The sequence below is a fragment of the Neoarius graeffei genome, chromosome 20 (assembly GCF_027579695.1).
Source record: "Neoarius graeffei isolate fNeoGra1 chromosome 20, fNeoGra1.pri, whole genome shotgun sequence".
NCBI classification, from domain to species: domain Eukaryota; kingdom Metazoa; phylum Chordata; class Actinopteri; order Siluriformes; family Ariidae; genus Neoarius; species Neoarius graeffei.
In genome coordinates, this window is record NC_083588.1 from 36,134,885 (window position 1) to 36,158,126 (window position 23,242).

The 23,242-nt window shown below is 40.4% G+C and overlaps 1 protein-coding gene across 2 annotated transcripts; it reads left to right on the forward strand.

Moving 5' to 3' along the window:
* The first annotated feature begins 212 nt into the window (after positions 1 to 212).
* On the forward strand, positions 213 to 22,466 carry tom1 (target of myb1 membrane trafficking protein). 2 transcript variants are annotated; one of them, XM_060901595.1, is made up of 16 exons: positions 213 to 311; positions 1,687 to 1,765; positions 1,910 to 1,988; positions 3,415 to 3,564; positions 4,203 to 4,331; positions 7,945 to 8,064; positions 10,116 to 10,232; positions 10,409 to 10,542; positions 10,756 to 10,795; positions 10,899 to 11,022; positions 11,742 to 11,799; positions 12,738 to 12,801; positions 13,070 to 13,138; positions 13,550 to 13,609; positions 19,020 to 19,056; positions 19,314 to 22,466. In XM_060901595.1, exons 1-16 carry the CDS (start codon positions 260 to 262, stop codon positions 19,406 to 19,408), a joined length of 1,407 nt encoding a protein of 468 aa, XP_060757578.1. In that variant the 5' UTR covers positions 213 to 259; the 3' UTR covers positions 19,409 to 22,466. The 2 variants fall into 2 exon arrangements, with proteins under 2 accessions (XP_060757578.1, XP_060757579.1); XM_060901596.1 differs by lacking the exon at positions 13,070 to 13,138.
* The last annotated feature ends 776 nt before the right edge of the window (positions 22,467 to 23,242 follow it).

The following is a 23,242-nucleotide window of genomic DNA, read 5'->3' on the forward strand; positions in this document are numbered from 1 at the left end:
CTGTAGAACAGGATAAAGCGGCTACAGATAATGAGATGAGATGAGACATTCTAAAATAATTTCGAGTGAGTGAGTGAAAAAAGGAAGAAAGACAGGATGCACGTTTTGGTGCGTCTCCTTTAAATAATGACGTCACCTCGCTGAGTTTCCAGTTCGCCGGGTAAAATCCTTTCAGAAAGAGGCGTGTTTATTTATTTGTTTTTTTTTTTTTCTCGGTGTCGTCAGGTATCCTTCAGAAATCCGATACTGAACAGACAAAATGGAGTTTTTAACAGGAAACCCGTTTTGTACACCTGTAGGTCAGCGAATAGGTGAGTGAAACACTTTAAATAAAAATACTGGACGCGTCAGTTAGCGAGTCTGTTGCTTTAATATTAGCCCATTACACTTAGCACGTATAACACCGACATTTTCTATAATTTTAAGAATGTCATGTTATATAAAAAACTTATATTCTGAGTTACAGTTTCACAACTAGGTAAAAAAAATACACAGTATTATGAATTGAATAAAACTTGACAGCAAATGCGTGGATTAAGCTCAGACTGACACCACATGAGTCCAATCACAGTGAGGAGGCGGGGTTAAATCCTGCACTTCTGTTTCTGATTGGAGCACTAGGACTCGTTCGCTGTCAAAGAGCATTGGATTTAGGTGTTTATGTATTTACTGCAAAAGACTTTATTTATTAGGGTGGTTTTGTCCTAATTTTGGCTATGAACTCTCTGATAAGACACCAAAGGGTGATTTAAATGATTCATTTGTTACCATGCAAACTCAGAACGATTAGTATAATAATAATAATAATAATAGTTGTAGCAGCAGTAGTAATACAGTCGTGGTTGTGAGATAAAGCTCTTATGCACCATAGTTAAAATAAGTCCAAGAATCTAATCTAACAATCTAATCAAGTCTTACACACCCCTCTCCTACATTCCAACACCATCCCATCCCTTTCAGTTGCTCTATTTAATTTGCCTGAATAAACCAATGTGCCCAGGCAGCTGACAATAGCAGAGAATGAACCGAACCTAATGAACAAAGAATGAATTTAAGCAACACAACGGTGGCTTGGCACAATCTAAAATCCCAGATCAACCTGAGCAAGCCGGATAGCAAAAGTTAAGCCTTTTGTTTGGGAGTTGGTTTCTCTGAATCAATATAAAACAAGAGTAAGAAGTGTAATCAAATGGGCTGTAAATTGTAGCCTCTGAGTGAAGTATTGACAGCCCTATAGCCGTATGTATCATAGAATCTCTCTTCATTATCATTAAGCAAACACTCATTCACCCTCTGGACTATGTGTTTTTCAAGTGCAATATGCTCATAAGTTTTGTTGGACTAACTCATATGTGATCCAGCTGTTCTGGGTTAATCTTTTTGCACCCAACAGTTCAGTGCTTTTTCAGGGTTGCAGCCACAGCTTGGATGAGTAAGTTGTAATGTGATCTTCTGCTGGCATAAATGAGCTAAGGGGAAAAGACGCCTGCGCAAAATGAGCTTTCACTTTTGCTGCAGGCCACATGCAGTGTTAGATGCCCAAGGCTACTTACTGAAGTTGAATTTGGAAATTATTTTACCCTCCCTCATGATGTTATGATCTTATTTTATCTGTGTTTACCTTCATCATGTGTGAATCTGTGAATTTGGATGGTTTCTTTATGATGGTTTACATGTGTGTGTTAGAATATGCTACAAAGTTGCAGTCAGAAGACTGGGGACTCAATATGGAGATCTGTGACATCATCTGTGAGACAGAAGATGGGTGTGTGTCCTGTCAATTCCAGATTTTATTGTTTTGTTTGCACTGGAATAGATCATAGTAATTTTACAACAATGCTTTATGTTTTAGTATTTGCTTGTATTTGTCACATCGTGCATTAAAGTTAAATTATTATTCTGTTTTTAGACCTAAAGATGCAGTCAGAGCAATAAAAAAGAGGATTGTGGGGAATAAGAATTTTAAGGAGGTCATGCTGGCATTAACAGTGAGTATCTCACTTTTATGTGTGTCCACATAATGACAGAGAAAGAGAGAGCACCCCAAGGATAAAATCAAGAAGTTAAAGAAATTTAAGGTTTAAGTTTCACAGATGTCACAAGTAGAATGTAATAATATAAACGTGTGTGTGTGTGTGTGTATACACACACGCATGCCAGATGGTTCATTCTCATTTACAATTAATGAGACAAAATTAATTTAATGAAGTACTTGTAACATGGATGGCACGGTGGTGTAGTGGTTAGCGCTGTCGCCTCGCAGCAAGAAGGTCCGGGTTCGAGCCTCGTGGCCGGCGAGGGCCTTTCTGTGTGGAGTTTGCATGTTCTCCCCGTGTCCGTGTGGGTTTCCCCCACAGTCCAAAGACATGCAGGTTAGGTTAACTGGTGACTCTAAATTGACCGTAGGTGTGAATGTGAGTGTGAATGGTTGTCTGTGTCTATGGCTACGTTTACACTAGACCGTATCTGTCTCGTTTTCTTCGCGGACGCACTGTCCGTTTACATTAACCCCCCTGAAAAAGCGGGGAAACGGGAATCCGCCAGCGTCCACGTATTCAATCCAGATCGTATCAGCTCCGGTGCTGTGTAAACATTGAGAATACGCGAATACGCTGTGCTGAGCTCTAGCTGGCGTCTCATTGGACAACGTCACTGTGACATCCACCTTCCTGATTCGCTGGCGTTGGTCATGTGACGCGACTGCTGAAAAACGGCGCAGACTTCCGCCTTGTATCACCTTTCATTAAAGAGTATAAAAGTATGAAAATACTGCAAATACTGATGCAAATACTGCAAATACTGATGCAAATACTGCCCATTGTGTAGTTATGATTGTCTTTAGGCTTGCCATCCTTCCACTTGCAAGTACTAAGTGATGTGCGCTGGGATCTCACACACAGCGGCTCAGTCCCGAATCGTGGCTTGTTCACTTCACTCGCGCGCTGTGTGAGCTGCGCAGGGCCGGAGTGCGCACCCTCCAGAGGGCACTCGCTGTTCAGGGCGGAGTGATTTGGAGCGCAGGATGCCTGCGGAGCCGAGCGTATCCGCGTATTGGTGTTGCTGTGTGCACGGCTAACGGTTTTAGTGTCAACGCGAATCGTTTTAAGAACGTTAATCTGATGATCCGCTGATTCGACGTAATGTAAACGTAGCCTCAGTGTCAGCCCTGTGATGATCTGGCGATTTGTCCAGGGTGTACCCCGCCTTTTGCCCGTAGTCAGCTGGGATAGGCTCCAGCTTGCCTGCGACCCTGTAGAAGGATAAAGCGGCTAGAGATAATGAGATGAGATGAGACTTGTAACATGGCACAACTGTTTTTCTGACAAACCTAAATAACATGATACACACTATATATTGTGAAAATGTTTTCAGTCACTGTGACACAATTACATTTTCCCCTTGTTCATATCTCAGGTTCTGGAGGCCTGTGTGAAAAACTGTGGTTACAGATTCCATGTCTTGGTGTCCACCAGAGAGTTTGTAGAAGGGGTTTTGGTCCAAACTATTTTACCTAGAAATGATCCTCCATTGGTTGTTTATGACCGAATACTGACTATTATACAGGTGAGGATCTGGCTTGAATTGTAGATTATTATTATTATTATTATTATTATTATTATTATTATTAATTTATACAATAGTTTGCTATGGTACACAAATTTAATTAGACAAGTGGCATTCCAGGAATACTAATATTTAGTATAACAGAACTGACACATTTCACACTGTTTGTATCACTCCACTTATGTGTTCGCTATGTTTCCTAAAATTCCAGTTCTAGCAATAGTATGTTACATTGAAACCGTTACTATGGGCTGTTGGTCAATCTGTGTGCTGCATAACACACAACACAATATCTATCTGTAACGTCTTTGGGAAATATTGTTAATGGAGCAAAAATAAACCAAGTTTTTTGTCCATTTTTTTTTCAAAATGTCACCCGATATTAATTTCTTGTTTATAAAACTGTTGTATAAAAGCCATATCACACTCATGATCATGCTGTTGTACTGAATCTAAGCATGTCTGTGATTATCTTTGGCAGAATCACATCTGTGCTGATATTCAGTACAACAGCACTCTTGCAATATTGCTTACATAAAGAAAGAACTTTTACAAAAGAACTTTTGTAGTGAGTGTTGTGATAGACAAAGTGCTGGGTGTGTCCATTCACCCATCATGTTCTTTTTCTCGCTCTCCAGGCCTGGGCTGATGCATTCCGTAGTTCTCCAGATTTAACTGGTGTAGTTTGTGTGTATGAGGCTCTCCGGAGGAAAGGGATAAAGTTTCCTGTGGCTGAGTTGTGTAGCCCAATACACACCCCCAGCAAGGTACATACAGTGGCAGTAAAAGGTTTTGGATATGTGGAAGTTGTGTGGTGGTGTTTGTTGGTGTGTGATTGTGTGTGTGTGTGTGTGTTTTTTAAATTTTACTTTTTAATATATTTTATTACACTTCACGCACTATTGCCAATTAAATTTAAAAAGCAAAACTCTAATCACGTATTCCATCAAATAACTAAACCTTTGTATGTAAGGCTTAATTCAAGGTTCACTGTCACTCTAATGGGACTCAGAATTAGTGCTTTATTAAAGCCTGTGCGATAAATATGTTGTTTGATACTTTTAGCATGATCTAGATCAGCATTTTCTAGTTTATATCTAGATTTTTATTCCACAATAAATAAGTCACAAACATTTCTCAGTTCACTTAGACCTGTTCCTTACTTAGATTTTCTCATTCTTGAGTACTTGAGCTGTTTTCAAGTTTAAACATAAAACACTAAAACATTACATTACATGGCATTTAGCAGACACTCTTATCCACAGCAACGTACAACAAGTACAAAAGTCAGGGACAAGAAGTGCTGAACTTCTAGACAAGAAAGTTGTAGTGCCAACTGAACAAGTGACAGAATAACACCTAGTGTAATGTTCTGTTGAAGTACCAACAATTGGCAAACAGCCAAGGAAAACAATTCAACCAGATAAATGAGCTGACAAAGTACAAGTAAATAGATAAAAAATAAAACCCCAACGGCTAACCCCAGGCTTGCCATACACAGCCTGGGTTGGCCAAGACCGCTATGTGATTATGCAGGGGAGAGGTGCAGCTGGAAGAGGTGGGTCATCAGTCTGCGCTTGAAGGTGGTTAGGGAGTTGGCAGTTCTGACCTCAATGGGAAGGTCATTCCACCAATGGGGAGCCAGCACAGGCAGCAGACTTGAGCAGGCTGGGCAGGAGTGGAGAGAAGAAGGGGCCAGGTGACCAGAAGTAGTGGAGAATAGGGATCTGGCTGGCATGTAGGGTCAGATCAGTCTCTGGAGGTATGGTAGACCTGACCCCATGACTGCCTGGTAAGCTCGCACCAGTGTCTTAAATTTGATGCGAGCTGTGACAGGTAGCCAGTGAAGGGCAGCAAGCAGAAGAGTAACGTGGGAAGAACGAGGGAGGTTGTAGACCAGGCAGGCTGCAGTGTTCTGGATGAGCTGCAGGGGTCTAATGGCAGATGCTGGAAGGCCAGCAAGGAGAGAGTTTCAGTAGTCCAAGCAGGAGAGGATCAGTCCTTGGACCAGGAGCTATGTAGAGTAGATGGTGAGGAAAGGGCGAATCTTTCGGATGTTGTAGAGGAGGAATCTATACATCCGGGTCAATGCTAAGGAGGGGAGTCTATCGTCAAACACCACTCCCAGGTTCTTCGCACTGGGTGAAGGTGACCTAGAGATGTCCCCCAGAGAGATGATGAAGCCCAGGGGTGTAGATGATGGAGTGGAAATGTAGATCATCTCCGTCTGGCCTGGGTTGAGCTTCAGGTGATGGTTGTTCATCCAGCTCTTGATGTCATGCAGGCAAGCAGAGGTGCAAGTGGAGACCTGTGTGTCAGAAGGAGGAAAAGAGAGAAACAATTGAGTATCCTCAGCATAACAGTGGTAGGATAGACCATGACCAGTGATAATTAGGCTGAGAGACTGGGTGTAGAGGGAGAAGAGAAGTGGTCCAAGGACTGAACCTTGAGGGATACCAGTGATAAGTGGGTGCGGTGCTGATATGGTACCAGACCAGGTAACCTGGAAGGAGCAACTGGAGAGGTAGGACTTGAACCAATCCTGGGCTGTCCTAAAGATCCCCAAAGCTGATGGGGATGATGGGAGGATGAAGTGTCCACAGTGTCAAATTCAGCAGAAAGGTCTAGGAGAGTCAAGACAGAAGAGAGGAAGGCAGCACGTGCTGCATGAAGTGCCTGACTGAGAGAAGCGCAGTCTCCGTTGAGTGTCTGGCTTGGAATACAGACTGGTGAGGATCCAGGAGGTTGTTCAGAGAGAGAAAAGAGGAGAGTTGGTTAGCAACAGCGCATTCAAGCATCTTTGATAGGAAGGGGAGAAGAGAAACCGAACGGTAGTTCTGGATGACAGAGGAGTCTGGGGTTCCCCCCCCCCCCCCCCCCGCTGAGGGGTGATGTGGGCTTGTTTGAAGCTGGAGGGAAAGTGTCCAGAGGAAAGAGAGTTGACAAGGGAGGTGATAAATGGGAGGATGTCTGGAGGAGAGATTAGGGGATAGGGTCAAGGTTATAAGTGGGGGGACAGTGAGGAAGCATACAGTGTGTAATACAGTGTGTTCTAAAACTTTTGACAGGCAGTGCAAGTTAAATAACTATGCTCTTATCCAAAATCGGAACATAAAAAGCCTATCAACATGGTGACAAAAGCATGAAGAGAGTTAACTTGATGTAAGCATGTCAGTATCAGAGTCGTATCGTTTTTGAAAAAGAATATTTAGACCTAACAGGATAGGTTAGTTTATAAACGGCTCTTCATATTTAGTACCTATACTGTATCACTTCTGATCATTTTGTTGTCTAAAACTGTAAAGCCTGCAACCTGATGCTTGTTTTTCCAATTTACGTGTTTGTTGTTTTATATCATTTGTTCTGTGGTTTATAGCTTATATAATGCTTTTTTTGAGTATCCCAAATATGCTTTACAATACAGATAATAGTAAAAAGAAATTCAACATGGAATACCAATTCTGATGGCGAACAAAGACAACAAACCTCAGAGGTTATAGTAAGGATAGTTTTAAAAAGTCAGAAAAGGTGTGTTCTTAGCCAAGATTTAAAGCAAGCATTAGAGATTGGTTAACTACAAAGGGAAACGAGTCCTAGGGCTAGGAGTTAAAGGAGAAAACACTTTGTGAACGTGCTCTTTTATAGGAATCCAGACTGAATAACCGAAAGAAGGCTGGCAGCATAATTTTTATTAAAAGAGCAATTATAGCCGATACTAATGAGGAAAAGTTTGCAGTAGCTTACCTTTTTACCTGTTTACCATTGTGATTTATGCTCTGTTCCTTCAATGATCTTCAAAATAATTAGACCGTAGTTATACCTCTTACTTAAGCTGGAGCACCTTAATTGTGTACTGTGATTGTTTGAGATAAAATTGCTCTCGGTAGTTTACTTTGAAACATACTAAATACACTGAAGGGGTGACAAATTGACTGAAAACATAAACTGACTTAATCAACAACATAAACAAAATACCTTATTATGAGTGCTGTCTAACATGTCGGCCCTAAATCTCGTATAGGTGTTTAATTGGTTTGAGTTCTGGTGACTGTGAAGACAATAACCTTTAGCATATAATTTACATAATTTTCATGCCCTGTGGATGGGGGCAGGGTGATCCTGGCAGAGACCACTCCTGTCAGGAGAGAAATGTTTCAACATATGGTAAAGGTGTCGGTCAGAATAACTCTTCATTTTGCACCACCTTTCTCTTTAAGCAGAAAAGAGGACTCAACCCATGTCAGTAAAATGTCTCTGACACCTGGTTTTTCCTTTAATTTGTCACCTGTCTGGATATATTCGACATGAAACATGACTCATGTGTACCGTTTCACTTGTGGTACATGTCCATGATTCACTTGCTCTTTTTTTCCTCACTAGCATATTTTTCCTGCAACTGGATGTGAGGCTTCTCTCACACCCACACACCAAACTCGGACCCAACAGCAGACATCCCCCTGGCAAAACACAGAGGGTCCAGTCATTTTATCATCTGCCCAGGTATCAAACACACATCCAGTGGAATGAGGCAAACCATCTGGCAAACATGTGCTTTAGTGGATTTTTTTTTTCCAACAAAAGTAGGCAACTGGGGCGGCACGGTGGTGTAGTGGTTAGCGCTGTCGCCTCACAGCAAGAAGGTCCGGGTTCGAGCCCCGGGGCCGGCAAGGGCCTTTCTGTGCGGAGTTTGCATGTTCTCCCCGTGTCCGCGTGGGTTTCCTCCGGGTGCTCCGGTTTCCCCCACAGTCCAAAGACATGCAGGTTAGGTTAACTGGTGACTCTAAATTGACCGTAGGTGTGAATGTGAGTGTGAATGGTTGTCTGTGTCTATGTGTCAGCCCTGTGCTGACCTGGCGACTTGTCCAGGGTGTACCCCGACTTTCGCCCGTAGTCAGCTGGGATAGGCTCCAGCTTGCCTGCGACCCTGTAGAAGGATAAAGCGGCTAGAGATAATGAGATGAGAAGTAGGCAACTGATGAATCGCTCATTAGCTTTGTTTGAAACCAGGGTTAACTACAAGTTTTTATATATATTTGTTAACAAGCAATATTCATTAGTAAGTTCATTTTTTTCACAAAGATCTTCACACATCATTTCATGATTTCATCAAAGCACCAACACTAGTTTTCTTCTTACAGGAACACTCAGTCACCTTTATTGTATAGAAAAAACCACAACTATAATGCTATAACATAGAACACTATATACTACACCACTATAACAGAAAAATAACTTTGATCACAAACATTTTGCCTCTAGTGTGAGGTTAAGTAATGGTGAATAATGTGGAAGGAAAAGTCTCCCCATCTTTGAATGTACTCTAAGTCCGTGTGTGGCTACAGGAGGATGGTGAAATGCTTTGTAGCCCCATGCAAATGTGTGTTTTGCCTGTTTCATTGCAGCTTTACGCCTCACATACAGGTGCTATAGCAATCCCATGGACGGTGTGTTTATACACAGCACACCCTCTCAACCTTCATATTTCTGATTATATAAATACTATAAGTTTTAGGGTTTTGATTTGCATACAAATATACTATACTGTTTATCACTTAGCTATAATAGTCACATTATATGGCCAAAAGTAAGTGAACACCTGACCATCAAACCTTTTGGGGCATATTCCAAACCCACTGACAAACATGGAGTTGGTCCACCCTTTGCTATTATAATAACCTCCACTTTATTGAGAAGGCTTTCCACTAGATTTTGGAATGCAGCTGTAGGAATTTGTGCTCATTCAGCTAGAAGAGCACTAGTGAGGTTGAGCACCGCTGGTCAAGTGAGAAGGTCTGGCACATGGTTGGTGTTCCAATTCATCCCAAAAGTGTTCAATGGGGTTGAAGTTAGGGCTCGGGCAACTCTAGTTCTTCCACATGAAGAACCATGTCTTTGTGGAGCTAACTTTGTGCACAGGGGCATCGTCATGCTGGAACAAGTTTGGGCCTCTTGGTTCCAGTTAAGGAAAACTGTAATGCTACAGCATACAAAGACATTCGAGACAATTGTGTGTTTACAATTTTGTGGTAACAGTTTTGGGAAGAACTACATGTGGATGCAATGGTTGGGTGTTTACATAATTTTGAACATATAGTGTCTAATTTGCCGATTAAACCTCTATCCATTTGGTTCAGAACTTGAGTATGATCAGCTTTGAAACAAAATGTGCTTGAGGAACATAGTTGTGTTGGTGGTAGAAATCACATGCAAGAATTTTGACTACGGTGTTACCTAAATGAGGGTTTTTGTTTGTTTGTTTTTTGGGGAGGGACAAAACAAAACTACTACCTATCCAAATAATATCTAGTCATTGGCACTCCCAAGTGATTAATTTCTACTGATGGATGGCTCTAGAATGGCTGATAAAGCTGTCCAGGGTAACACATTGTGTACAGTCAGTAATTCTGTACCTACTCTACCTTTATAAATGAGTGTAGCTACAAGGTAGGCTTAAACTAGCAACTCGGTGTAGTTTGGGTGTGGTTTATATTCTCTTCTTTCAGTGATCTCTCAGTGATGAACTGATTTTATGATCTTGGTTCATATTTCAGGTGACACAGTTGACGTTTGACCTGGAAAAAGCTCAGAATAACCTTAAAGTGATGTCAGCAATAATGAGTCAGATGGATTCTGGGTGCATTCAGCGGACAAACATAGAGCTACTGAAGGTCAGAGAACATAAATACATTCTGCAACATGCATATAATAATCTAAAACAACAAAGACCTTATGCTTTAACATCTTAGCTCTGGCAATAATCTTTATTTCCCATCTCTCCATGTATGTGAATGGAAATGGACATCATCACATTGTTGATAATTTTTTTTTCTGTCCCTGTCAGTAGCAGTTGTACTCCAAATGTAAGGAGATGCAGGACCAAATAGTTCATCTCATTCCCAGAGTAACTGATGAGACGCTGATAGAGCAGCTGCTGGTTGCTAATGATGACATGAACACAACCTTCACACAATATCACAGGTGATTATTGAAGAACCTCCATTATTAAATAATTGTAAGGTTATAGACATGATGCCTAGTAATACCACCTATTTAATGCAATATGAAAACTGTGCACAAGAAGAAGAAACTTTCAAGCAAGGGGGTGTTTTTAGAAGATTCTAATCAAGCATTTATTGTGATCTTATCCACAAAATGTCAGTGATTGATTACTGACAATCATTTGGTTTCCAGTTTGGAGAAACGTCTTGACAGGCAGAATTCTGAACAATCGGTAAGGATGTTCAGTTCAAGTTTGTTCGTAAATTCATTTCAGTCACTGTATTGGGTGTTGTGTATATTTATTTATTTTTTCCTCATTCTTGATTTTAATTAAGCATGCCAACCTCATTGACCTTGAAGCTCCCTGTAAACCACAAAGCCAATCACAACTGGAAACTCCGGTGTGTGAAGCAGTCAGTCAAACAGTCAGCAGTCTGTCAAGTCACATGGCTTGTCTGAGTATGTACTAATATTTTGCTAAACTTTGATAATACCAGTGTTTATTGAATACTGATTGTTTGGAAGGTATTGATTAATTTTCTATAATGGCAGTTCTGACAGCAGTGCTGGCTGCAAACCAAAGCATAGGTTTATATAAAGGCACTCGTTCTAATATCTTATTGTTTCGATCGTAACAACCTCCACAAAGATGTTCATGGCAGATGCTCCATACAAACTGCTTTAAAAAACCGTGTACTTTTTGATATGGTGTAGCCTTCCATGTGGAGATGTTTTATTTCGCATTTCTGGAAGGAGTCTTCAGTGTCGGCACATCATAACAGTCAGAGGTAAAGCAGTAATTTTAGGTTTTCCAACACAGGAAAATCTTCTGGTGTTATAGTTTCTTAGTGGCATGAGAAGCTGAATCATTTTGTCTAAGTAGCTTCAAGAAAGAGAAAAAAGCGATGATGGTGAGGGAATCACTGTTTATACAGTAGGTGTTACTGTCAAGTAAGTGATATCAGGAGCTTGTTTTGCAGATGTTTCAAAAGATTGTAACTATAATAAGTAAAAAAAAAAAAAAAGATAATAAAACATGTTGAAATATGCTGTTATAAGAATATTGCTCAATTTTGGGGTGGTAATGGCCCTCCCCATTATACCACCCAATCATCCATTATCTTCCTATAACTTACTGGACATATTAATAGCACATCATTAATTATGGTTTTCTGCAGGCACAAAGGAGAAGGATGGTATTCAGAGAAGTAACTCTTCAGGGAAACTTCAAAAGGGGTAAAATATTAAATCAGTTATTTACTTTTAGCTTTATTTAAAGGTAGACTGCCTTTCAGATTTTTCAAGTGCAGGTCATAAAAAGAATCTTCCCTGACACCCAGTTATTTTTGTTTAGTGGGCTGAAGGCTACTGCATTCAAATCCCAGACTTAGAATTTTATTAGGGTTTTTTTTTAAATAAATAGAACAATTAATGAATTTAGGGCCACGTGTCCCTAAATTCTCTGCTATTTTTGCCTGCTTCACCATGACCCAATTCAAGATACTACATCATGCATCACATGGTGGGCTTTCCCTGTTCATGCAAGGCATTGTGGGATACAAATTTGAAACAGGAGAGAAAAGTGGAGGACATGAGCGTGCGAATGAAACATGAAAGACTGACCACAATAACAGAAAGCAAGATGAAAAGACATTATGTTGCGAAGGAAAGGAAACGCAGGACCAAACTAATAAATGTTAGCGAGCACCTCCGTGTGATCAGCTGTTCATTTAGCGACAGAATGATGTAACTGTCAGTGCACGGCCAAGGTAAACCTGTCGATGGCAGTATTGTAACATTGGATGCCAGCTGCCGTAAAACCCAAAAGAAGAAGAAGCATGCGCACAGACTTCCTCTGCTTGACTGCGCGAAGCGAGCGATTTCATGCACATTATTTGCTAGGGAATCCCCTCAAATGAAATAACTTCCTAGTCACAGAATGGCCTGATATTTTGTGAGATATTACAGAAATAAACATGTATCACAATGACCAAATTTCAGAGGGACCTAAATTTCACTGATTTTATGAAATCTAAAGGCCGTCTAGCTTTAATGACTTGAGTGGAGCAACCTTTGTGGATGTCAAATCAAGTAAGTATAATCAGGCATTAATGTGAAATTATATAATTAATTTCGGTCTGTAAAAATGATATACGTATATGTTTGTGTGTCAGGGACAGTCAGGAAAGCTCTGTATTAGATGAACTTGCAGCAGGAAGCAGTCACAATGCTGAAGTGGTGAGTAGCACTGATTTGTGTAGAGTATTTCTAAACTTCTTAATACATTTTATTATGAAATCCCTACTAACATTAGACATCCTGGTTTGAGTAGTAGCTTGTAGCATTAGTGCTTTTGCATGTTTGTGTTTGCGATGAAACTGAATTCAAACCCATTTTTTGCAGGAATGCAGAATGCTTTAGAATAGCCATCATTTGACTGTCTAGCTGTGTCTGATTTAGTATCTGTGCATGTCTGTCCCTGAAAAACCTGTCTGTCTACGTGAAGGCTGACGACCCAGACGCTACCCTCCTCGGCTCCTCACCTCAGTTTCAATGGATGGTGGAAAAGGGAATGGTGGGTCTTCAGCATGCAGTGTGTGTTTGGAGTTGCTGAGCCTGCACGCCTTTTGCAAAAGGGTTATTTTGTATGTGGTTTCTTATAGGAGTGGCTGAATCGGTTTTATTCTAATATGCAAACTGGAGCTGTACAAATCATTTCCTGCTGTGTTGAGTGTATTTCTAAGGTTGCAGGTGGCACTTCTCTCCTTTAATCACTCCTGCATTTGCTGAATGGATCTCATCATTCCCCCCCCCCCCCCCCCCCCCCCCCCCCCCATACATGGGCTGTATGCTTTGTGTAGTAGCACTTAGCTCCTGGGCATGATGGGTGTCTTGTTTTCTCCTCTGAGGCTCATACTGTAAACCTGAAAGTAATGATCACATGATTTTTCACCACCCAGCAGTAACAGCTAACTTTTTTCTATAGATTCCTGTCAATCAAAGTGAAGTGATGGACAACATTGAGCAGTGGCTTGATGTGGATGATGTGAGTGTTAGGTTTCTAACTATTCACTATACCACATATCAGTATACATACTCATTGTTTTGAGAGATCATATGGTGATTAAAGGTTTGTTGCTACCAAATTAAACTATATACAGTGGATATAAAAAATGCACACACCCCGTTAAAGTGATGTAAAAAAATGAAACCACGATAAATAATTTCAAAATTTTCCCACATTTAATGTGACCTATAACCTGTACAGTTCAATTGAAAAACATAAACAAAAAAAGTACAATAAGCTGGTTGCATAAGTGTGCACACCCTTAAACTAATACTTTGTTGAATCACCTTTTGATTTAATTACAGCATTCAGTCTTTTTGGGTTCACACCTGCCATCAATTAAAATGACTCTGATTAACCCCAAATAAAGTTCAGACATTTACTCAGTTGCATCCTCCAGCGAAAGCCAGGGTTCACAGAGAGCTTACAAAGCATCAAAGGGATCTCATTGTTGAAAGGTATCACTCAGGAGAAGGGGACAAAAACATTTCCACGCCATTAGATATACCATGGAGCACAGTGAAGACAGTCATCAAGAAGTGGAGAAAATATGGGACAACAGTGACATTACCGAGAACTGGACGTCCCTCCAAAATTGATGAAAAGAAAGACCAGATGAAAACTGGTCAGGGAGGCTGCCAAGAGGCCTACAGCAACACTGAAGGAGCTGCAGGAATCTGGCAAGTACTGGTTGTGTACTACATGTGACCACGATCTCTCGTATTCTCCATATGTCTGGACTATGAGGCAGGGTCAAAAAAAAACATCCAGGCCCAGCTAAATTTTGCAAAAAAAACAAAAAAACATCAACTCTCCCAAAAGCATGTGGGAAAATGTGTTCTGGTCTGATGAAACCAAGGTTGAACTTTTTGGCCACGATTCCAAAAGGTATATTTGGCACAAAAGCAACATTGCACATCACCAAAAGAACATCATACCCACGGTGAAGCATGGTGGTGGCAGCATCATGTTTCGGGGTTGTTTTTCTTCAGCTGGAACAGGGGCTTTAGTCAAGGTGGAGGGAATTCTGAACAGTTCTAAATACCAGTCAATTTTGGCCCAAAACCTTCAGGTGTCTGCTAGAAAGCTGAAGACGAAGAGAAATTTCATCTTTCAGCATGACAATGACCCCCAAAAGGTTTTGGAATGGCCCAGCCAGAGCCCAGACCTAAATCCAATTGAAAATCTGTGGGGTGACCTGAAGACGGCTGTGCACAAGAGATGCCCTCGCAATCTGACAGATTTGAAGAGCTTTTGCAAGGAAGAGTGGGCAAATATTGCCAAGTCTAGATGTGGCAAGCCGATAGACTCCGACCCAAAAAGACTGAATGCTGTAATTAAACCAAAAGGGGCTTCAACAAAGTATTAGTTTAAGGGTGTGCACACTTATGCAACTAGCTTATTGTACGTTTTTTTGTTTTCCCCCTAACAGATTTGTTTTTCAATTGAATTGTACAGGTTATAGGTCACATTAAAGGTGGGAAAATTTTCAAATTATTTATCGTGGTCTCATTTTTTTACATCAGAAAAACCTATCGCTTTAACGGGGTGTGTACACTTTTTATATCCACTGTACATTCCCTGTTATTTTCCCTGTGGTTAATGAATAGTTCATAGTAGTTATTAAATAATATCAAGTCAAGTCAAATTTATTGTCAAATGTGCTATACATGCTCGACATACAGCGCAGATGAAATTTAAGTCCTCTCTGACCCACGGTGCAAACAGGCAATGCAATAAATAAAAATAGAATAATTGAAAAAACAAACAGTATAAACACTTTATAATATGCTTTAAGATGAGTATGTAATGTGTTGTAGTGAGAGGCAGGATTTAAGTGCATAAATGTAGCATGTTGTTTATTAATCCACTCCAAGAACGGGCATAATCAACAAACCTAGGACTTAATGACACAACTGCGCAATAAGATAAAGAAACAGACAAACTAATTACAGGCTTAGTACTGAACACCTTGACACAATTTAGATTAGGGATCAAATTAACTCATGTTTTAAGTCATTCAAATTCTGTAAAGCTGCTTTGCGACAATGTTTATTGTTAAAAGCGCTATACAAATGACTTGACTTGACAGCTGAGCTAGAAAGACTAGATTCCACACAAAGGCATGTGTCAAAGCAAAACTATTTGGCATGAGCTCCGAACAAAACACTAAAGCAGTGCTTGTTGCACTCTGAACTGTGCCACATGAGTGCAGGGTCATGATCCAGAAAGTGTTCGTTTGGGTGTAAAGTTTTGTTCCATGCAACCGCTTAAACACCAGATTCCAGATGAAGCAAACCTTAACACTCAGTTGGCAGATGTGCAACTGCTAGTTTTGATAAATTCTTTACCACAACATTCAAGTAAATGGGCACTCGAAACTTAACACCTGCCAACTGTGTCATAAACCTCATAATGTTTAATTAAATTAATTAATGTGAAATTTCTACTCCATCAATCTAGTGCTTTGCTTCCTTTTTAGTTCTAGCTTAGGCCCTGGTCACACTACAGGTCACGATGGGTTTGTGAATACTTGTCGATGAATAATTGGTCACATCGCCACCAATCATGCGATGCATGGCAAATGTTTTCTGAGCTTCACGAGTTGTTTTTTTTTGGTGTGTCTCTGCCTTGTGAGTGGCCAAAAATGTCACACAAAATTTTCAATGGATGCATTGAAATTTGGTGGTGATGTTTTTGTTGGCAAACTAAGTGGCGAATGCTCGCAGATGGGTTTGGGAATACTTCCCAAAGCTCAGGGAACTTTCAGGGAGCCTCTAGAGATGTATTTGTCTTGAATCCATGTCCCCAGTGCTCACAGGAACCTCAACACAGCGGCTCAGCATAGCCTAACCTTTGCCGAGACTTAAAGTGCATTTTATATTCGGGGATCATTCGGAGTGCATTGTGAACATGCTTGGGACCCGTTTGTTATAGGAAACATCTGATGCTGATTTGAGCACAATCAGCACATGCATATAAGGACGCTGTTTTCAGAGACTTTGCAAAGTATTCTGTCAGGTAAGCAGCGGTAGACAGATCTAAGTGCAGGGAGAGCGTGTTGTAGCAGGTGTGATATTTACAAAAACAAAACATGATGCAAGGTCGGAGGAACAAAACAAACAAAAGCAAAACAGAAAGCAGAGTCGTAAAGCAGTAATAATGGCTAGAAACAAACATGACGATGATGATAATACTTCGCAAAGTTTCGGTGAAAACAGCATCCTTATATGCGTGTGCCGATTGCTCTCAAATCAGCATCAGGTGTTTCCCATAATGACTGGGTCCTGTGAGTGAGCGTGGCTGCTCGAACGTGCGAAGGCGTGACAGTCAAGTGTTTGCCTGCTGTGTGACCACAACTTTTAGCTTGCTTATATATCACCATGCATTGCTACCAAAATGCCTCATTTTCATCGATAGCCCGTCGCAAGCTGTAGTGTGACTGTAGCTTTACTTTTGCATGGCCTGTCCTTGCAGATGCAAAGTAATTGTCCTGTTGAATACATTGTCCTTCAGTATACTGAGAAACAGCTTTAGTTATTCTGCCTATACAGTAAGTGGATTTTAGGGTTTATACAGTGTCTTGCAAAAATATTCATCCCCCTTTGGTGTTTGTCCTGTTTTGTCGCATTACAAGCTGGAATTAAAATGGATTTTTGGAGGGTTAGCACCATTTGATTTACACAACACGCCAACCACTTTAAAGGTGCAAATTGTTGTTTTATTGTGACACAAACAATTAAGATCAAAAACAGAAATCTGGCGTGTGTGTATAGGTATTCACCCCCTTTCATATGAAACCCCTAAATAAGAGCTGGTCCAACCAATTCACTTCATAAGTCACATAATTAGTTGATTTAAGATCCACCTGTGTGCAATCAAAGTGTCACATGATCTGTCACATGATGTCTGTATAAATCAACCTGTTCTGGAAGGACTCTGACTCTACAACACTACTAAGCAAACATAAAAACCAAGGAGCCTCCAAACAGGTCAGAGACAAAGTTGTGGAGAAGTATGGATCAGGGTTGGGTCATAAAACATATCCCAAACTTTGAATATCCCAGGGAGCACCATTAAATCCATTATAGCAAAATGGAAAGAATATGGCACCACTACAAACCTGACAAGAGAAGGCCGCCCACCAAAACTCACAGACCAGGCAAGGAGGGCATTAATCAGAGATGCAACAAAGACACCAAAGATAACACTGAAGGAGCTGCAAAGATCCACAGCGGAGATGGGATTATCTGTCCATGGGACCACTTTAAGCCATACACTCCACAGAGTGCAGCTTTATGGAAGAGTGGCCAGAAAAAAAAACATTGCTTCAGAGAATGTGTTTGGAGTTTGCCCAACGGCATGTGGCAGACTCCCCAAATACATGGAAGAAAAGTCTCTGGTCAATTGAGACTAAAATTTATCTTTTTGGCCATCATGGGAAATGCTATGTGTAGTGCAAACCCAACACCCTGAGAACACCATTCTTACAGTGAAGCATGGTGGTGGCAGCATCATGCTGTGGGGATATTTTTCATCTGCAGGGACAGGAAAGCTGGTCAGGACTGAAGGAAATATAGATGGCACTAAATACAGGGCAATTCTGGAGGAAAACCTGTTTAAGTCAGCCAGAGGTTTGAGACTGGGACAAAGGATCACGTTCCAGCAGGACAATGGCCCTAAACATACTGCTAAAGCTACAGTGGAGTGGTTTTAAAGGGAAACGTACCCCAAGAGACTTGCAGCTGTAATTGCAGCAAAAGGTGGCTCTATAAAGTATTGACTTTGGGGTGAATACCTATGCATACTCCAGATTTCTGGGGGGGGGGTCATCTTAATTATTTTGTGTCACAATAAAACCACAATTTTCACCTTTAAAGTAGTAGGTATGTTGTGTAAATCAAATGGTGCTAACCCCCCAAAAATCCATTTTAATTTCCAGCTTATAATGCGACAAACACCAAGGGGGATGAATACTTTTGCAAGACACTGTATTAATGGCCGTAATCACGTTAAAAGATATCAATGTACATGCATCTGTGATTTTAAAGTTAAATATTCAGAGTTTCTAAAGATATTTTTAATAGCTCCTTATTATGACTGGTTTTTATAAAGTATCAGATCAACACAGATCTAGACATATAACCTGCAGAAATCCATTCCATGTTTGAAGTGTGTGTGTGTGTGTGTGTGTGGTGGTGGTGGTGGTGGGGGGTTTAAATCACAGAATCTTTCATATTTGTCAACAGGAAATGAGAGAGAGCATTCTCTTTCCGATATTGTACTAGATCCTAGATGCGTTTTCAGAATGTAATAATGTCTCTTTTGGTGTTTCCCGGATATTTGCAGTGTATAAATAACTTCACTTCTGCTTGTTTCTGTGATGCAGGATGATGACTTGGCAGATGAGGGTGTCACTAGTGAAGGTGTGTTTTTCTTCAACACATTAACTTCTTAGATTTCCCTTTAAAATTTCAAAGAAAAACAGTAAATAATCAGTCGAACAAGTAAAAGTGGGTGACTTTAGACTGACTGTAGTAAATGTGTAATAGACAACAGTCAAGAGCGTCAATTTTATATAACCAGTAGCAGCATTTTTATTCTCATTTTCCATTACCAAAGATGCAATTAAACAAAAACAGTTCATTACAGACCTCTCCTTCTCTCCTTCTCTTTCCTGCAGAGTTTGATAGGTTTTTGGCAGGCAGAGCAAAAGCAGCTGAGAGGCTTCCCTCTGTGAAACCTTCATCTAATGACCACATGTCCTCACAACTATAGTGTTTTACAGGAGCACAATCATCCACAGCTAATATCCACCATCAGCGATCTGTAGCATCAAGTGGATTGGTTTGTGCCATTATGCTTTACGTAAGGGGATTTATATTTTATTTATATGGTGCTGTATCCTCTGTCCTCCTTGCACATTTTTAAAACTCTGGGGTTATTTCATTGTCAGAATATAGTATTGTGGGTTGGGGTGTTTTTATTTAAGTGAGTAGGGGTACTGTGTAATGCATAATACAACCTTGAAATGACCCACTGACTCTTGTTTTAGGTTTGTGGCACTGATTTAATATCATTCTCACTTGCACCAAGTTATTAGATATCTTCTACAAAGAGCAGCATTATGGCTGTCCTTGATTTGGGCATTAAAGATGTCCAAATGTTTTGTGGTCCTTTCAGTGCCCAAAGATAACAGTCTCATTTTCGAATGTATAGGCTTTATTCAGTCCTCACAAACTGTCCTTAAGGCAGGACAAACATGACTAAATAAATACTTGCCACGTCTAGGGTGGGTAACATTGCCGCCTCAGAGCCCCAGGGTCCCCGGTTTGATGCTGAATTTAAGTTGGTGGGTTTCCTCCTGGTTCCCAAATTCCCTCCCACCTCTCAGAAACATGCTGGATTGGGAATGAGTGCAGGAATGTATGTAGTGTCCTGCGATGTACCGGCGACCCATTCAGGGTCCATTACTGTCTTGTGTCCAGTGAGGTGAGCTGAATGAATGGACATGTCTCTGAGATTGGCTGCCAACTATGGTCACTGGCATCTGGAAGTGGTGATCTAAAGCACATCCAGGCTTAGTGTAGGTGGTGCCATGTCTGCGAAGGAGTGTTGTGTAACGGACTTCACGCAGTTTAATCACAAAAACTAAAAGGATACATTTGAAAATGCACATGATCAAACTACTTACTTTTTAAGGAATTACTTGGTTACATTTATACGTAAATGAACTGGTTTATTAATCTGTAATTTATTGAGAGTGCCCATAAACTGCATAATAGCCCTGCCTACAACTGAGCTAACATCAGAGAAAGGGGTCGCTAGTTCTCTACTAGCTATTCAATGTTAATTTATTGTCCTGTTTAATCACATCTTACTTTATTTATTTAACTCCCTATGTATGAACTCCATTATAAATTTTTACAGTTCTTAGGCTTGTCTAAATGGCTTTGTGTGCCTTTTTTTTTTTTTTGTATTATTTGTCTGGACCCTTTTCTTTGCAATACATAATCAGCATAGTAATCTCAGCTAAATGTTAATAGCAAAAGGCAATGAAATGCTTCAGTAAACACATGCCGCTAGCTTAGTTTAGGATGTGTGCTAACACCAGAAGTGTTGCATCAGAGATTTTGTACCCCTGAATACCAGACTGCAACATTTTGAGCTGATTCTAGTTATACGGATTGGTGGGGAAGCCATGGCCTAAAGGTCAGAGAAGCAGCTTTGGGACCAAAAGGTTGCCGGTTTGATTCCCTGGACTAGCAGGAATGGCTGAAGTGCCCTTGAGCAAGGCACTGAACCCTAAACTGCTCCCCAGGCTGCTCTGGGTATGCTGTACGTCACTCTGGATAAGAGCATCTGCTAAATGCCTGTAATGTAAAATAATGTGTTTAGGTCAAATTTGTTAAAGTGTAAATTCTTCACTTTAAAAACAGGCGCTATGTTGGCTTTTCTGTTTATTTATATATATATATATATATATATATATATATATATATATATATATATATATATATATATTCAGGGAGTGTTACATAGGATATACAGTTTAGAGTTCAAGATTCTGATACTGAAATCCCATTTGTGTGGGAATCTTAAGATGGTTTACTAACCAACTAGCTGGTTTGCATATTGCATATTTATTCATAGGTCCTGGAATTACTTTTGCATGTATTTTTTACATTAAAACAATATAAAACAAATTGCTATTCTTCAAACTATTAGTACTTTTTAAAGGTTTAAAAGTACATGTTTATGGGTCCTTTGCTGTTAGTTACTGATAATAATGAGTATGCCATGGTGTCTCCTTTTTCTAATTTGATTATGATACTGTGAGATGTGGAACATTTTATAGAATGTTAATATACCATGTATATTCTGTACCATGTAGAATTTGTGGTTATAATTTTAAAAAATAACAATAAAGGGATGTCAGTAAGCAGTCAGTTGTTTCGCAATGCTTTTAAATGAAATTTGTCATTTTATTTTCTTCTAATGAAAGGTGTGTTCGGGGCGGCAGGGTGGTGTAGTGGTTAGCGCTGTTGCCTCACAGCAAGAAGGTCCGGGTTCGAGCCCCGTGGCCGGCGAGGGCTTTTCTGTGTGGAGTTTGCATGTTCTCCCCGTGTCTGCGTGGGTTTCCTCCGGGTGCTCCGGTTTCCCCCACAGTCCAAAGACATGCAGGTTAGGTTAACTGGTGACTCTAAATTGACCGTAGGTGTGAATGTGAGTGTGAATGGTTGTCTGTGTCTATGTGTCATCCCTGTGATGACCTGGCGACTTTTCCAGGGTGTACCCCGCCTTTCGCCCGTAGTCAGCTGGGATAGGCTCCAGCTTGCCTGCGACCCTGTAGAAGGATAAAGCGGCTAGAGATAATGAGATGAGATGAGAAAGGTGTGTTCATTGACATTCTCATTACTTAATGTTACATTTGCCTGAAAATAAGGAGCAGGTTTTAATAAATGTATGTAATCCTCATTACAAAGAAGTGTATGACACCAGTTACATAATTTCCCAGGAATATCCCTTTAACATGTTATTTAACAAGTTATGGCAGGTTTAAAATTTAATCAATCAGTAATTATGGACCAGACTCCATCCATTTTGGCATATCATTACAGTGACATGGTTGCTCTGACGGCTTCAGCTATCAAAGTCTCTAGGGAACATTACAGTAGTGGTTTCCCGTTGCTTTCTGCTGGATTATTATAGAGGTTTTCTCCTCTCAACCATTCGCGCACAGTCAATTTAGAGCCACCAATTAGTCTAACCTGCATATTTTTGGGGGAAGATACGCAGGTTAGGAGGAAACCCATGCAGACATGGGGAGTACATGCAAACTCCACACAGAAAGGCTTCTGTCGGCCACTGGGATCAAACCCAGAACCTTCTTAGTGTGAGGCGACAGTGCTAACCACTCCACCGCCATGCCGCTCTCTAAAACATTGGATGTTACGTTAATAAAATATCTAAAAATGACTGCACTGTGTTTCTCTAAGTTATATAACCTAAAGACTTGGGTTATTTCTGATGTCTGATATCTCGTACAAGCTAGAGAGTAAAGCGACCCTTGTTAAATTGCTTTGCCAATCTGCCCCCCAGTGACATGATAAGTTTTTACTGTGTTTCTTATAAACAGCTGGAGCTTCTCTACAACTAGCTGAATACTGAATAGTACCACTTGTGATCAAAACCACAGCACTCAATTTCTACACTAACTTAGCTGGTCAGCACCCTGATTTATTTTATTTTAAATAAAACCTGTTCACAATTATAGTGCTTCTTGATATTGTCCACCAGGGGGCGCTGAAAACACATTTTACAAAACCTAACCCTTCAGAGGAAAGATGTTCAACAAATTGTCCAGTACTGTAATTGTGAACAGTGTTTTTGTATTAAAGAAAACATGATTGCCCTTATTAAGAAATTGTGTTACAAAAAATTTGCACTTTGCTCTCAGAAAATTGAAATCTAAATATGGCATGGGAAATATCAGAGCCATGAGTCCAGCTGTTTTAACAGATTAGGCCTCGAAGAATGTGTTTTCTGTATCTGTGCATATAGACCAAGAAAATTCTCCGTTCCTTGGTGCACAGATACAGAAAACACATT